The sequence below is a fragment of the Ursus arctos genome, unplaced genomic scaffold (genome assembly GCF_023065955.2).
Source record: "Ursus arctos isolate Adak ecotype North America unplaced genomic scaffold, UrsArc2.0 scaffold_4, whole genome shotgun sequence".
NCBI lineage: Eukaryota > Metazoa > Chordata > Mammalia > Carnivora > Ursidae > Ursus > Ursus arctos.
In genome coordinates, this window is record NW_026623056.1 from 29,215,482 (window position 1) to 29,232,887 (window position 17,406).

The 17,406-nt window shown below is 49.1% G+C and overlaps 1 protein-coding gene across 9 annotated transcripts in view; it reads right to left on the reverse strand.

Moving 5' to 3' along the window:
* KALRN (kalirin RhoGEF kinase) overlaps positions 1 to 17,406 on the reverse strand; it is a 642,459-nt gene that overhangs the window by 404,102 nt on the left and 220,951 nt on the right. For all 9 annotated transcript variants that reach the window (XM_057306496.1, XM_048214817.2, XM_044382637.3 and 6 more), the window contains exons 4-5: positions 16,167 to 16,359; positions 15,257 to 15,769 (exon numbers count right to left, since the gene is read on the reverse strand). In XM_057306496.1, coding sequence (XP_057162479.1) covers positions 15,257 to 15,769; positions 16,167 to 16,359 — 706 coding nt within the window. The remainder of the gene's footprint in view (positions 1 to 15,256; positions 15,770 to 16,166; positions 16,360 to 17,406) is intronic.

Sequence of the window (17,406 nt, forward strand, 5' to 3'; positions counted from 1 at the left end):
AGAAAGTCTAGGAGAGAATGGCTGTGGGAAGTGGAGGAAGCTGAGAGCTGAACAGAAATTTCAGGTTACACGGTGCTGGGGAAATATTGGGAGCTCCAATACAAACAGTGGAAAGAGATTTTGGTGAGCACTCTGGGCACTGAGCTGGGTCCCCAGAAAGACCAGGATATAGGAGAAAGAACCACATCCTAAGAGTAAGGGCTATACGCTAGGATTTATGAAAAGATGGAAGTAGATCTGTCATAGCAAAGCCTAAATCAGGGCTCGATAGGATCAAGATCTGCTAGTAATTTAACTGTATTCCAGAGCAAAACTTAAAGTCTAGAAGAAGGTAACCTAATCTGGAGTCTCTACAATGCATCATCTGCAATTTCCAGTGAACAACTTACCAGCCATATGAAGATGCAGAGAAAAGTGATTGATAACCAAAAAACAAAAGTCAATAAAAACAGACCCAGAGATGACCAGGCTATGAATTAGCAGGTAACACTTTCTTTATTTTTTTTTAAAGACTTTATTTATTTATTTGACAGAGAGAGAGGCAGTGAGAGAGGGAACACAAGCAGGGGGAGAGGGAGAAGCAGGCTCTCCACTGAGCAGGGAGCCCGATGCGGGGCTCGATCCCAGAATGCCAGGATCACCACCTGAGCCGAAGGCAGATGCTTAACGACTGAGCCACCCAGGTGCCAGGTAACACTTTCAAGATAATAATGATTGATATCTTAAAGAGAATAGGAGGGAATGGGACAGAATGAATTAAAAGATGGAACACTGAAAGAGAGTCCAGTTTTCTGTTTCTTCTAGCCAAAAGCATCCAGATATAGTCACATGCTCATGTTGCTTAGTACAATATTTTACTCACTTAGTGAGTACCCACTGTATTCCAGACATTGGATGAGAGACTAATGATAAAAGATCAAGTCAGAGTCCAGTGAAGAAGACAAATGTAATCAATAGTCTGTCAATTTTAAGTGTGAGAAGCACTATGAAAAGTGTCTACCATGGGCTGACCACAGAGGAGCACGTGATCCCACTTGGCAGAGGGAGAGGTATGGAAAAGCATGAACGGCTTCCAGAAGGTGGCAACAGCTGAGCAACACTTGAAAGACAACAGGATTTGGTCAGGTGAAGATGTAGATGAGAAGAGCATCTTAATGAGAGGACAGAACTTGAGTAGAGGCCCTGAGGCTTTAAACATGGATCAGAGAGGAGGTACACAGAGCTCTAGGGCAGGAAGTAAGAGGTACCCAGAAAGGATGATAAAAGAGAAGGGAGGGGCCGGGGCACAAAGGAGCAAAGGTTGAAAGGCAGAGGAACTGCTCTTTGTTTAGTTTGCAGTGGAGAACCACTAAAGGGCAGTAATATGGTCAGATTTGTTTTTAACCCTGACTGGGTGTCTCTACTGAGGTCCCCAGATAGACAGTGATTTACCTCATTGCAAAGAGGAGTCCAAGCCAGCCCTGGTCTCACAGAACAAAACCAACTAGCACATTACAGACTTCTCACCAACTGTGGGTTCTCCGTGCCCACCCCCTCCTTTTTCCCCCCTACACTCCTTGTTCTTATAAACCCTTCAGTGTCTGGGTCAAAGAAGATAAACATAAAGGAGGAAATAAAGAACGTATGATAAGTGCCCAGCACAGTGCAAACACATAATAGATGCTGAATGCATGCTAATCCCTTTCTACTTCCCCTGGGCTTAGACAGGATAAGCTGGCAGTCACAAAAAGTAGTTGCTTTCTGATTAGAGAAACCCAGGCTGCAGAACTTATGCTCAGATCACACACTGCCCTTGAGAATGAGCTGTAGCTCAGCTCTGCCTGGAGAAGCACAGACTCCTGTTAGGCCTTAAAAGGCCGCTGTCCTCACTCTTGCCTTCCTCATGCTAAATGAGGGGATGAAAAGTCTCACCAAGTCCACTATTAACATAAATGTTTTCAGACTTTAAATAAAGGTTTGTTTGTTTTTTTGTATGTTTCTTTTCCAGTCTGTTTGCCTGGATGAACCAAGTTCCCTGCAGCACTGGCAATAGACATAGTACCCTCCCTGTGGGGAAGACATGGTCATCCAGGAGCCAGCAAGTCAAGCAGACGAGAAACAGGACCAACCAAGCCAGGAGTCAGCCCAGGCAGCCCTGGGATATTGACTCTGAGTGGCCAAATTCCTTCCATCTGAACCACAGATGCTGATAAAATATTCTCAGCAATGGAGTGAGAAAATGTGCTTTGCTTACTTCCCAAAATGTAGAATTGAAGAGGTCAAACTCTATTTAATCCAAGCTGAGAAAATAGTGCCCAACTTTATCCCAAAGCTAAATTTAGGCATAAACTGAAATCTGGCCCTTGGCAAGTTAATTTAGATGAGCTAATGCTTGTTCCTGGCATACAGGATGCACTCAGTAAATGGTAACTATTATTGTTACTGCAAAAATGGAGCGTCTGCTGGATGTTCTCATCCAGTCCTCCCACGCATCCTAAAATCGGCTGTGCCAATCACTTGCACATCTGGGGAAAAAATTCCACATGGGCTAAGGAGGAGGTGGCCCTCCCTTCAGGGGTCCCTATCTGGCGGAAGGGGGCGGCTGCTGTGCTGAAGTGGCGTGGGCTAGGTGGGCTGGAGCTCCAGCTGAGGAAGAAAGCTGGCACCCCGCCCCTCCCCTTTTCCCTTCTACCCTCTTCCAGCAGCTTCAGTAGTGGGGCCCCGGGGAGGCGAGGGGCGGCATGGGAGCCAGGCTCAGGCACATCCAGGAAGAGAGGCTTGGTCACGCTCCCTGCTCCTAGACCCCACCTGGCAGAGCACACCATGCAGGTACTGAGGAAGAACTTGGGGAATGAAGAGCCCAATCTCTCCTCAAAACCCTGCATTTCTTTAACAATCTTATTCAGAGGACTGAGGAGAATTCCCGTGTTCAGAGAGTGCCAGTGGTCCCTATGAGCGGGCAGAAATGCAATAAAGAGACCACTCATGGTCTAATGCTTTTAGTAGCCTTGACCCCCACTCCTCTCACACTCCTGTGCCTTCAAAGAAATTTACATTTATATTTAATTTAGTCACCCATCCTTCTCCCAAAATGTTTTTGGGATTTCTTTCCACCCCTCCCACCCCCAATCCTACTGTCTTGATGTGAAGGCCTCGTTGTTCCCTTCTCTCCCTTTCCTCCCCAACATCTAATCGGTCACCTGGTCCCACTCTCCCCAGAGTTCGCCCCTCTCCTTTCCATTCCCACTGCCGCCTCATCTGCTCACAGTTGGATTAGTCTAAAAGGACCAGAACCGGGGGCCCTGCCTCCCACTCTCTGTGCACTGCCAGATGAAAGGTGCTAAAGCCCCGTTTCTAGGGGAGGGCCCTGGAGCGGCGTCCCTTGAAACCACTCGGCGGTAGGTGGTGCTCTTGCGTCAGCTCGGAGCTCTCCTGGTTCTGCTCCGTCAGGCGGCCCAGTGAGTGAGGACTATGGCACAGTCCTCTCTTTATGTGGCACTGACTGTGTGCCTCTGGGGAACACCGAGGTATCTAAGACACCAGGCCTGACTTCCAGGAATGTGCGATATATCTGGGGAAAGAGACCTCTCAGTATAAAGCTACAATACGAGTTGGAATAGTCCATTTTCAGGGGGACGGATAAGAGCTATAGGAAGATGTCCAGAGGAGAGAAGGACCACTTCCGAGAGGCAAGAGTGAGTGAAGTCATATTTGAGCAGATCTGCAGCTTGGGTAGGGCTCCAGTAGGCAGAGTGGAAGGGAGGTTGGTATAAACAAAGGCGTGAGAAGGTGGGACTGTGCAAGGCATAGAGCAGGATGTCCTGAAGATGGGGCCTGAATGGCCAAGTCCAGTTTCATTCCCCATTCTAGGCCCTTCCAGTTTGCACCTCTTCCTGACACCTCAGGACAAGGGTCAGCTCCCTGGACAAGACAAGTACCACTCTAAGGTGGGACCAGTCAATCTGCTTGATCTGCACGGAGGAAACCAAACATCCCTTTTTTCTCTGTGCCGAGAAAGAGCATATCTTCTCTCACCACATCAGTAACCATCCTCATAGCAGGGCCTTTCTCGTCCTGGAAAAGGCTCTCTGAGAAAGGCTGGAGGTGAGCTGAAGAGTAAGAGAGTAGAGTTTCTTGGTGAACATGGACTGGGGAACACAGGGGGAAGAGCCTTTCTGGGATTCCGGTAAAGACAGGTTTCCTCCAAGGGAATCAATGCTCCTTTGCATGTTTTACTGTGAGTTTTCTGACTCTAAGATAAGACCACAAAGTTTTGGCTCTGCTTGGGAATGACCTCAGGCAAAGCCATGGGACACAGGGATGGGGCTTTGCCCATGAATATCTCTGACCTGGGCACACCTAACTCTGGATACCAGAAACCTGTCAACTCAGCACTTCCATACCAGAGAAGTCTCTCTATGAATACACGTGAGAAGACATCCTCTTCTACTCACATATGAGACAGAGCTTCACTCCATCTGACTGAGAAAACATAATTCTCTGGATGGGCAAATGCCTTGGAGTTTCAGACTGGCTAACCTGAACTACAAGAAGCAAGTGCACCTACACACATGAAATCTTTTTCTCACTTGTGCAAGTGGGATCGAGTGGGATCAAGGAATCAAGCTGCAGACCGCTCCCCATCCCTTTTTGTATTTGAAAAACTGGTCTCAGGAATGCCAGGTTGATGAGTTTAGAGCCCACATCAAGTGAAAGTATGCCAGAAGAAGTGAAGGGGTTCATCTGAAGCAGGAAAGACTGGGAAGGTCCATGAGGACTGTCTCCAAGTCATCAGAGGGATGCCCTCCAGGAGAAGGAAGAAACTAGTTCTGGGGGACCCTCAGGCAGACCTGGGACCACATGGTGCAAGCTCCAGGAAGACAGATTCTGGCCTGCTGGCAGGAGGCCTTTCTAACAAACGGTGCGTGTAAGGATGAAATAGGCTGCTTTCCTTGACCCAGGCTTCCTTGACCCAGGAAATACTCAGCAGAGTCTAGAGAATGTTTGTCAGTTAGGGAAGTCCTGAGGAAGGGATTGGACCCTCAGACTCAAAGATTTTAGCATTCTAAGATGCTCCTGGCAGGGCCTGAACTGTTCACCAGATTCCAGCTTTCCTCGTGTCCCCTGGTTACTCAAGAAGTGGTGTGACGAGATTTCCGACCCCCTGCTCTAACTCCTGGTAATGCACAGGGCATGGACATCCCCTCCCCAAGGGACCTGAGCACCAGCCTCTCTGGAAAGTGGCTGTTCCCACAATCCACCCTGTACTTCAAGGCTGCTATGCCTTCGCTCATGCTCTTTCTTCTTTAGACACCCCAGCTTCAGCTGAATATTTCCATCTAGGTTGTCTACATAACCATGATAGGTACCTGGATAGACTGTCTCCATGTGGCAGACTGTATCTATGCGGTCAGCGCGCCCTGCTCCAACGTGGTGGGTCCTGACTGTAGCTCATCTGCTAGTTGCCTGGCCCCAGCACAATCGCTGGCACTTGTTTAATTGGCTTATCTTCAGCCACCGTGTCTAAGATCTTGCCATCTGGGCCACATGCTTCCATCTCCCTTCCCTTCTACTGGCAGTAGATCTGGTATCTAGTATGCACTGACCAGTCCCTTCTCAAGACCCCTTCCTGGTTTCTCCACGCACCAGGTACCTACCACCCCTACACACATTGCTGCTGCATGCTGCTCATGGTCTGCTCCAGCACCCTTGCTGTGGATGGGCGTGAGCTCTCTGCCCTCCCTCCCCAGGCCCCAGCAGGCCTCCCCATGCCTCTCTTCCACTCCTGATCCCATCTATGTATGTGGCCCACCTAGAGTCTACCTCCACAAACCCACCGTCTGCTGGCCACCCACTGGACTCTGGGCATGTTAGAGGCTATATACGTATTTTCTTTAATCCATACCCATCCTAAGGCATTTATTAAAATCTACATTTTACTGATAAAGAAATTGCTCACAGAAGGTAAACTGGACACTCTGAGCCATTCAGCTCACAAGGTGCTAGGCTGGGATTCAAATCCTGGTCTCTGATTGCAAAGCCAGCGCTTTTTCTAGGAGCAGTTGCTGGGTGTTCTGGCCTTTTCTCTTTCTGCCCTCCAGGGGAGGCCTGAATCACATGGAGCCCTCCCTTAGCTCCACCCAAAGAAGGAAGCAAGACCACAAAAGGGAAAACAAACAACAGGTTCAGAGAGAATGGAAGCAAAAAGAGTGGGGTGAGTGCAGGCTGGAGGGGGTGCAAGCACATGGAGGAGAAAGGTCAAGAAGGGGAAAGGAAGGAGAGGGATGCAGGGGAGTAAGGTAGAAGATGAAGGGAAGGAAGCAAGGTACGTTCTGCAAAGTAAAATGCCTTGAAAGAGGTCCCTCCTGTAGAGACTTAATTTGTTTTTCCACTTAATAACTTGTACCTGAATGTCTTTTTGTTCTTCAAAAAAGTGTACTTAAGACATTCCCTCCACTTCCCCTACTAGGGCAGAGCTGACATGTCACCTTTCTTCCTGGGCCGCCACCCACTGTCTCCCCACTACACACTAGGCTCCCCCCCAAACCCTAACTTCTGCCCAGGAAGCAACAGAGACCTGATATCTAACCGGGCTCAAACCACTAGAGTGGGCACTATTTCTGTGCCAGCCTTTTCTTACAAGGTATCTGGAGTCACATCGGTGCTGAGCCTGATTTTCCCTAAGCCTCCCTACATGATTCCCCCTTTCCAGGGCTTGGATGGGAGACAAGGTCCCCAGCACCTAGCAGAGGACCTGGCACATGGGAGAGACTCAATGTCTGCTGACAAATGAGTGAATCAAGATTCTCAGTTACTTCCCTGTGCCTCATACAACATCTGCCTCTGATCAGGACCTTCTCTTTCTAGCTCACCTAACTTGGTGCAAACGGAATCAGTGCGACAACCTGGATTCTGGAAACATTGTTAACATGGTGTTCATATTCTCAGTTCTAAGGGGTCACTCTGGGGTCCACAGTTCTGTAGGGTCCATTCATAAGTAGAGGCCACGTATGTAGGCTAGTCACATGTGGCTGTCTGGTCTCACCCCTTGCAGCCCACGTGGGAGACCTGGGAGGGATCTAAGCACTCCCCACCCTCCCACCCCCCGCCTAGAGTTCCTCCCAGTCCTGCCTCTGATCTGCTCTCCATACCCACAGGCCTCCTGCAGGACCTGTGACCTCCATATACAGTGGGGCTGAAAACACAGGAGTGGGAGAAAAGATGGAAGGAGGAGAAAAACAGATTTGGGAGAGAACACTCACACATGAAGCCTGCAGAACACTGTGACTTGGATTATTTTTGGAATCTAATGTTTCTAATGTTCAAGGGGAGGAAATGAGGAAAAGTAAGTAGAGATTCCCAGGACCAGCAGGCTGGAAATAATACAGGACACTGTGTCCTGTGTTGGGGCGGGATGCAGACACACTTCCTCGCCCTGACCCCAGTCGGGGGGGGGGGCAGGGGGCGGTGGAGTAGGCCCCAGGAGGAGGAGGCAGGGCAGAGCAAGAGGGCACCAAAGCCTTTCTCTAAAAAAAGCAGTAAATTACAAACTGCCCAGTAAAGATCTTGCCCTCTAGCTGCCCCAAGGTTGCAGCTCTTTGACGCCACCCTCCCAACAAGAAGAGCTCAGGGGACTGAACCACAGAGACTTATCAGCATGCACCCTGGAGGCCTGTCCAGGGCTTGCCCTTTTAGCACAGCAGCGGTCACCCCCCACCCTCCATTCCTCCCCAGCCCCTCTGGCCATCTCCTAGGTTGCTGGCTGGCCTGTGTGCCCTTTCTGCTGCAGGGCAAGGTCAGCCTGTGTGTGTGTGTGTGTGTGTGTGTGTGTGTGTGTGTGTGTGTGTGTGTGTGTTGGAAGAGGGGGTGGAGCCCTAGCCTCAGGGCGGGGGGCGCAACCCTCCAATGCTGCCCCCCTGAACTCTCTCCCAGGCACACTTCCCAACCTTACCGAGTCTTAGCTCTCCCATCTATGAAATGATGCCCATACTCACACCTGCCTGGCCTGCCACACAAGTAGATGGGAGACCAAACGATGTACCACCAACAGGATGACTCTGGGTGGGTTTCTACTCTGGGACAAAGTTTTCTGTATAAAAGGAAGGGCTGGACCACAAAACCTCTAAGGTCAGGGGTGTGAGAACACTTTAAAAACTGACATTCAAAAAAAAATATTATGTATTATAATTGCTACAATGGCACTTCAGTTTGACAAATGAGTGTGGAGTCACGCTCACTGCTGGCTTGAGGGGTGTGGGGGTTGGAAGTGTGGCGAAGAGAAGCAGCAGGGGCCAGAGTCTGGCAGGCAGGAAAGGCAGAGGGACTTCTCCACAAGTGACCCTACTAGTTCTCATCATTCCAGGCGGCATGAGACTCTGGGTCTTGCTTTGGGCCCTGAGGTATGATCAAAACTGTTTATACCTTGAAGGGAGAGGGCAGGAAATAGCAGTGGATACTTTGCCCAGGGACAGGGCATCCTGGGGATGTCCTGAATTGCTAATGTGGTTAACAGGACAGACAAACAGCAAAACACAATAAGCACGTAACCCTTAGCACAGAGTCCCGCTGCCTGTCACGATGCCTTTCACCCAGTGCGCCCCACAAATGTTTTCTCATGGTAACATGAAAGTCACATTATTTTGTTTGCACAGACCTCCAAGAAAATGAAAACGCATAGATGTGTTTCTTGGACGGACTTTTGGGAGTGTTTCTGGCCCCAAGTTTGCAGGAGAACAAGACAAATACACTCTCAGCTATAATGCAAAGCAGAAGGTGACAAGTGTCTCAGATACAGAAGGTATATGGGGAGGGGACAATCCCATCCCCCTGGGGGAATCACTTTCCTCTGTGACTGTCTTCCCAGAGACCTTTCCCGTGGCAGCTCCCCCAACCTGGACCCATCAGATATGACCCCCATTTGACCTAGTTGCTCTTCTCTGTGCGTCAGCCAAGGGCGTCACAAAACCTAGGGATCTTTGGGGGCTCCTGTGAACGTACATCCTAATTGCCGACTTCTCTCAAAACTCAATTCTTGATTTCGTTTCATTGAGGGATCACGGAAAATTATCTGGAGCAAGTCCATTTGGAAGAGAGCATTGATGACGCTCTGCGTGGTCTTGGCAGGCCTCAGTGACTGAAAAGGAAGGCATGACTGCACCAGCACAGGCGGGGGGAAGCGAAGCCCAGGGCCGGCACCGCCACACACCACCCCATTCAATTCTCATAACAAGCCTGGGCAGCTAGGCAGCAGCTCAGCTTTTTTTTTTTTTTTTTTTTAAAGCAAGACCAGAACCCAACAGATGATGGTTCTATTTGCTGAGAAAAACTTATATTCCATCACGAAACAAGGTGACAACCTTGAAGACAGAAGAGACTGCTGTGGATTTTTGAGGAAAATGAATAGCAAAAAGGCAAAAATTATTACAGAATTGCTGATCTATAAAGAGGCTTAGATGTCATTAGTAGGGCAAGCCTGCAAGAAGGAGGAATGGCAGGCATGTTTGGCTGGGGGGGGTGGGTCTTTATCAAACTTTATCAATCTGGAGATTCTTTTTTTTTTTAAGATTTTATTTATTCATTTGAGAGAGAGATTGAGAGAGAGCATGAGTAGGGGCAGAGGCAGAAGCAGACTCCCCACTGAGCAGGGAGCCCGACGAAAGGCTAGATCCCAGGACCCCGAGATCATGACCTGAGCTGAAGGCAGAAGCTTAACTGACTGAGCCCCCAGGTGCCCCTCAATCTGGAGATTCTGATATGTCCCCTGACAAATCTGATCTCCACCCCACCGCCACCCCGGCTGCTTCCATGACCACACATGTGCCCTGCCACACCACCCCTCCTGTTGAAAGACATTTTCACAAAGAGAAAGCATTGTTCATGAGGACAGCGTGGTGTAGGAGTAGAAGAAAAGTCGTAAGACACTGAGCTAGCCCAAATTCTCCATCTTCATTTTTTAGGGAACATAATTGGAGGTCAAAGATTAAAGCTGTGCCTGAGGTCTCCCAACTGGCAGAGTGGAACCTCAGAACAAATCTGAATCCCCACTCAGCTCTGTTTCAGCCCAGACATGGCACCCTTAGGCGTGAAGAGAATTTCAGCATGCAAGAATGAATATGCAGGAAGGCATTTAGAATTCAATTCTCCAAAGGCAGCTTTCCCATAGGCAGCATGGTATGGCCAGTCCCCTCGAAGCAACTGCAGCGGTCTCCTGTGAGCACATGCCTTGGTCGCAGGGGAGGTGGGCACCTAAACACCCTCCCAACAGTGGTGCAGAAGGTCTGGGCTGGAGCACGTTCCAAGCACAGCTTTACATGGGAAACCGCCTGTGCTGCGTAAACCAATAATGAGCACGGTTCCAATGCTGGAAGCCCTGCAGGATGGTCTTGTCCACTCTTAAGGGAATTCTCTCACAAGGAAGTAGGAATATGCTTCTTTCTGGAATGGCTTTGGGCAAGACTAGAGCATGGGCCTCCCCGTAGACATCAGGATTTACTCAGAAGCAGAGTAGGTGAAGGTTTCTGTATCAGTTAAGTCAGTTATACGCTGGAGCACCTCGAGGCCCTTCTTTCCTGCAAAGACTGAGAGACTGTGGGCCTTCCGCAGACTTCAAGGCGGATGGTGTGGCAGCTTCAGTATTTTCTGATACACGTCATTGGCGTTGGCACATTGGTGGGCATCGTGAGGTCACGCTGGCTGTCACCAGGATGACAAGGCTGGGTTCTTCACAGTGTGTGGGAGGTAGACTCTCTGATCTCAAGGTCTTTTCCAGCTCTGCCATTCTAAGATGGGTCCTAGGCACCCAGGAAAGGTGGGGTGGGGGGGGCAGCTAGGAAGGATCCTCCACTGAGCAGCAAGAGGACAAGGAACAAATCTACTTAATGACCTTAATACCACAAACCGCCCTGTACTGGAGAAGAGGCCTCCCTTCTCTCTGGTAGCGGGATGCGACTGCAGGGCAGAAACGTCCATGGCACAGGGTCCATGCAGCTGTGGGGGCGATCAGCCATGACACAGGGCTGCAAAGAGAGCCATACTCTGCATCTTGCTCATGAGGAGCGACCCGCCTGTGGTCTGTGAGCACAGTGGAGGACAGGCCCATGAGCTCCAGACTGGAGAGCACGGGACCAAGGCACAACATATCCAACGTGATGCACTGTGAACTACTTGAATCACCTCTGAGTTGCCCAGTCCTCCCACAGGTTGCTCATTAAGGCTTTCCTATCATTCCTGAACTGCAACATTGCCTCTTCTCTAAAAACGCCCCAATCATGGAGGCTGTGCCTGGGGCGTGGGGAGCACATGGCAGACATAAGTAATAATAACTAGGGGTTTGTGACAGTCCATGTTCCAGGACACAAATTCCAGCCTACTCATCTTTATCCAAGTGCCTTGTTTTGGGCTCATGACAGCTGTTCAACAGAAGTTTATTAAATGAATGGGTGGCCTGCCTTATGAATGATCTGTGGAAGTGTCTGTACTCCCGAAATGTTTGCTTGGCAGAGAAAATGGCTCTCCCCCACCCCACCCCCCACTTCAGAGGTCGGGGAAGGTGGGGAGAGATGGCTTCACTCCCCAAGGCCAGCTGGTAAATGGGGAGCAACACCTATGATTCAAGCCCTGGGAAACAAGCTGCCACCCCACAGGCGCAGCGCACCCCTTCACAAAAACAGTAGCTGGGCGATCACCAGTCTTCTCAATTTGCTGAGAGTTTCCCAGACCTGGAGTTGCACGCCTCCCACAAGCGTCCCACCAGAACGGAGGCTAAGACGTGGCTCATGCAGTAAGTATTTCCTCACGCTCTTGTAGATGTGGCTCCACACACACGAGCCTTACCCCAAACCGCCACCCTCCGCGCCCCCTTTCAAAAACACCAAATAAGTCAAGGGCTGAGGCACTCGGTTCTGCACAGATATTTTAAATTAATCTTGAAGCAACTTAAAAGGACTGTTTTCTCTCCTGCCCCACACCCAGCACATTTTCTGTGGCAGCTGGGTCAAGCCTGAGCCACATTTTCATCACTGACTCAGTATCAAAATATTCCTGGGCTGCCCTCTCCCCAACATCCCTTCACTGCCCCTGTTTCATTTTTTTTTAATAATAATTTTTTATTATGTTATGTTAGTCACCATACAGTACATCCTTAGTTTTTGATGTAGTGTTCCATGATTCATTATTTGCGTATAACACCCAGTGCTCCATGCAATATGTGTCCTCCTTAATACCCATCACCGGGCTATCCCAATCCCCCACGCCCCTCCCCTCTGAAGCCCTCAGGTGTTTCCCTATTTTATTTTTTATATTCTTCCCTCCCTTTCTATACACACCAAACATACCACACACATGCCACACACACACACACACTTCTTTTTATGGTATTAACACACCATGGGACATGGATCCTAAACTTAGAGTCCTGCATAGAACTGAGGGATTATATACTTGGATAGGGAAAAAACAGGCCTTGATTTTCACTAACCTCTAACCGAAATAAAGCATTCCTTTCAATTATGAATGTAGGCAGCAAACTACATTAATGTTAGCAATACTCACGCCTCTGACATCAACAGAAACACACACGTGTTGTCCTGAAGTATCATTCGTGCTCATCACTACTTCAAAATTATGGTAGTTATAAGACTTCAAATACAGCTTGTTATTTAACATGGTCCTAAACAAGTATAAAAGTTGTTATTCCTAAAAATGGAATAACTGTACTTCAATAATTATTTTCCAAGCCTATTTATTATTTTGTACATTTACAAATGTTATTCTGGGAAGGGCGCATGGCACAGAAAGGTTAAGAGCCCCTGCTGTCCAGTGAGCATTAGAAGATGGGATGTGAGATTGTCCCCAGAGTCATCAGGGCGTGGGCAGGGAGGCTCAGAGCTAACAGGCAGTGCTCAGTGGTAGCATGAGGCAGCTCCTGGGAGCAGATGGCTAGCAGGGCTTCTGGGTCAGGGTTTGGGTGGGCTTTGGAGACAGACCCAACACTGGCTCTGTCTAACCCCCAGTGTAATCTTGGGCAAGCCACTTCATCTCTCTGAGCTTCCAGTGCCTGTCAGCATCCATTCCGAACTTTCCCTGACTGTGAAATAGGAACAATAACATGCCATTAGAATCTTGTGAGCATGAATTGAGAAGATATATGCATGGCAGAAATTACTGCTTGGTTGACCAGTGCTTGGCTAACTCTAGAAGGTCAGTCTTCCCTATCTGGGGATTTCTGAGGCTCAGGTGTTTTATTTTGTTTTGTTTTCGAGACAGGTACTATCTGTGCCTTATGAAGGCTTCCCATAACCTTGAGCTTCAGGGATGTGGTGAAATGCCTCCAACAAAACACTTCTAGTCAGACCTGAGCCCCTGCCTCCCCTTCTGACTCTGGCTAACTGAAACAGGCACCCAAGCCAGACTGCAAAGCAGATTCTCTGCCCCACAGCAGAAGAGACCACAAGTAAAAAGGAGATGTCCAGACCTTTCCAATGTTGGCCACAGGAGCCAAAGTACCTGCCTCTCGCTTCACAGAGCAGCTGCTTCTGACCTGGCATCTCTCACCATTTGGTGAGCAGTGACAGGGATTCTATAGTCCCAGGGGTCCCTCCCAGGGTGGGGCAGGCCAGGGTTGGACCTTGGCTGCTGGGTCACTGGGCAAGGAGGCCTCAGGAAGGCTGGGGGAGACCTCACAACTCCTAAGTTTGTGCAAGAAACCCCTCTACATGTCCCTTCCAAAAACTGGCTTAAATGATGTTCAAGAGTTCTTTTGTGGAAAGTGGCTACACAGTCTTTAAAAATCACATATATTGATTTTCATCTGATTATGAACTATAAAAGACTAGAAAGCAGAGAAAATACAGAAAGAAATTAAAATCAATCATAAGCTTGGCCCTTTGAAATCAAAACTAAGCACTGTGGTGAGTTTTCCCCATTTATACTTATGTCGGCACTCTCACATAAACTGGGATCATGATTACATATAGTTTTGCAGCCTGGTTTCATTACTTAGAAATTCCTAGAGACATTTTCAATACAGCCTCTTAAAAGACACAAAACCATATGTCAGACGCTGTCGGTAAAACTCACAGGTGACTGAGATGTCATGGTATCGCGAAGAGTAGTATTATGCATTTCAATATACGTTCTCCCCAGAAAACTGATAGGAAGAAAACCCATTTCACTCTTCTTAAAGCATTTATTATGTATGAAGTAAACCCTCTTTTTTAGCTTGGAGAGAATCTAGAGAAGATACTTTTGTGTCTTTGGCAAAGAGGCACAATCTATGTTTCTTTTTCACTTTCTCATATATCCCCTGATAAGGGGAAAGCTTTGAAAATTCATTGCTGGAAAAATGGGGTCTTGCTTGAGAAAGTACGCAGCAGCTGAGGAAAAACCTCCACAAAGAAGGGGTATGGGAGGAAGGGGCCTGAACTTCAAAGGGAAGAAAGCGGGATTCATATGTCAAGTCTGCCATGATAGCCCCAAGATCAAAGAGCACCCGTTTCCCTGCATGTCAGCAGAGACACCACCACCCACCTCAAAGGATCAAAAGGCCGCACAGATTCAATAAGACGCCGCCTGTGAAAGTGCTTTGTCACTGGTAAAGCACACTGCCCGGCGATAATCACGAAGTCCTAACAGTATGATTACTTTTGTTGCTTCACCGGCTTGAGCCACTCACTGCGTGTCCCGACAGGGGCAGCGCGCAGAAGGGCAGGAGTGCGGACTCTGCAGCCGCCTCGCACCGCTCAGGCCGGCCATTCCTCACCTTCCCAGTTTCTTCATCTGTAGAATGGGATGATGAGAGTCCACCTACCTCATAAGCCTCTTGAGGTGATTAAAATGAGTTAATTTACACGTGGTGCTTATGACAGTACCTGGCACATGATAAGCACTATAGAAGGGGAGCTTTAAAAAGTCAGTGATCAATGACCGAATATATGATTGAAATAAATCAGCCAAAACCAGTAGGCACATTTTTGAGAAAGAGAGAACACGCAAGAGTTGGGGGGGGGGCAGGGGCAGAGGGAGAATCTCAAGCAGGCTCCACATTCAGCATGGAACCCCACAGGGGGCTCGATCCCACAACCCTGTGATCACGACCTGAGCTGAAATCGAGAGTCAGCCGCACTGAGCTACCCAGATGCCCCCAGTAGGCACATTTTTTAAAGCTTTACACAAAACTACTACTCATCAGGAAGTTGGACTGGCAGCCTCCATGTTTCCCTAGAAAGCTACGCGCCCCCTACCCCCAAGCCCCGCTGGGGTTTGGTGGCTCCCCTCCTACCTTCTCGGCATCCTGCTCGAAAAGCCGCAGCTGGAAGCACTGGTCCAGCTTGAGCTTGCGCACGTGCCACATCTGGTGCAGGTGCTGCCGGGTGGAGTGCAGCTTGTCCAGGAGGCTGGTGATCTTGGGCACTAGGCTCTGGAAGTCGGCGCTGCCCGGGATGCAGTTGCGCCCCGAGAACCCGTCGCTGCAGCGGATACATTGCAGCAGCCGCTGCCCCTCCCGGTCCAGCTCCTCCACGGGGGCCTTCAGCACTTTCTTCTTGAGCTGTGTGTGCTCGTCAATGAGCCGCCGTGAGCCTTCCACGTCCACAGGGAACTCCTTCCGGGCCAGCATCTCCTGCAGGTCCTCGAGGCGGGACAGCAGGTGCACAGCACTGTTGAAGAACTCCTCCAGGGAGAGCCGCAGCTCGATCCACTCATCGTGGTTGTAGTCCAGGGAGCCATCGAACTCCTCGGTCAGCTGGGAGGGGTCCACCAGCTTCGTGAGGCCCTCCACGGACACCATGCTTGTCTGGGAGGGGCAGACACAGAGAGGGGCACTCAGCGATGTGGGGCGGGCAGGGCAGTGGTAGGCAGAAGACAGAAAGTCAAGGGGAAAGGCTGAGATAAATCCACACATTAATGACCACAGCCTGCCTCAGAAAGGGCGAGTGGGAGAACATGCAGCCCATGGGGCAAGAGCTGCAAGTCAGCCAGGGTCAGCGTTTCAACAGACTGGCTAAAAGTCCGGGACAATCTCCTGAGCCTCTTATTCCTTCCAAGACTGACTGGCAAGGCCATAGTAGCCAAGGAATCCTGAAACATCAGCCCTGCCTTGCTGCATATCATAGGGTAGGAGAAGCAGAAGTGAGAAATGTGTGGGTAGCGAAGGGGAAAGGAAAGGGGGTGATAAGAGCGGTCTGGCTCACCTCGAAGATGAATTTGGAGCTGCCAAAGTTGGTCTTCTGCTTCTGCCAGAAGTTGTCGGGTTTGATGATGAGGGCCACGTGGATCTCGGCTGGAAAGGCTTCCTGCAGCGTCTTGAGGAGGGGCTTGATGAGGTCCCACTTGGAGCCCCGCATGTCGATGATGACGGTGAAGCCACGTTTGCACACGTCCTCACTGTGGGGAGGTCAGAGGTCAGGCACGGTCACTCTGGGTGACTGAGACTTTGGGGAACAAAGTCAAAAAGCATCCAGAAACCTGCATTCCTTTTAATCTAGACCACCCCTCCAACTTCACACCAGTCTCCTGGCTGCCTTTCAGCCCAACTCAAAATGTACTGCCTCAGAAAACCTTTCCAGATTAACCCCATCTGACCCAGGGCATTCTGGCTTCTCCCCGCACTTAGCAAGTAACTCAGCCTTCCCTACACTCAATTGTACTTGTTTGCATGTTTACTGTTCAAGCGTTTATAATTGTGTTTTTCTTTTTTGTCTCCTTTTCTTGCTCCTGGCATGAATCATGCTTTCCCTATTTGAATGCAAGTTCTCTAAAGACAAGGACCCTATTGCCCTTAAATCTGAGATGGAAAGTCTTTGGTATGAGCTCTGTCCTTCCCTGTGCCCACATCAATGACAGACACTGGTATGCTTTACCACTGAACCCAAACTGGGCCAAAAAATCTTTTTCCATAAAGGGCTCTAGGCTGATTCTATCAATAGATTAGCAAATGGTACAGGAAGCATTGAGAACATATATTTGCCACCACTGTATTTAAAATGTGTAACTCGTAGTTCAAATACATATCAACTTTTTAAAAAATCAGGTTGCTGTGTCATGCTGATTGCTCTTAGATGGCCAAGCGTGGGACTGGTTGGGACATGGATGTAGTCCAGTTTTCTCATGTACTTCCATTACACCAGCCCGGGTGTAAAAAGTCGTGTTTCAGGAAGCTAAGAGAAGGGAAACGACTCTTGGAATCAAGGCCAGATGAAGTGACAGTGACCATCTTGAAAACCAGAAAGTAATCAGGCTAAATGAATCAAGATGTTGCCATACAACTTACTAAGTAGCAACATTTATTTAAGCACTTGGACTTTAACTATAATTCCTAAGAAATAAAAGGAAGAAAAAGTAGCAACATTTATTTAAGAACTTGGACTTTATAACTCCGAAGAAATGGAGGGAAGAAAAATGCAGGTCAAAACACTTATAACATGTCAGTTT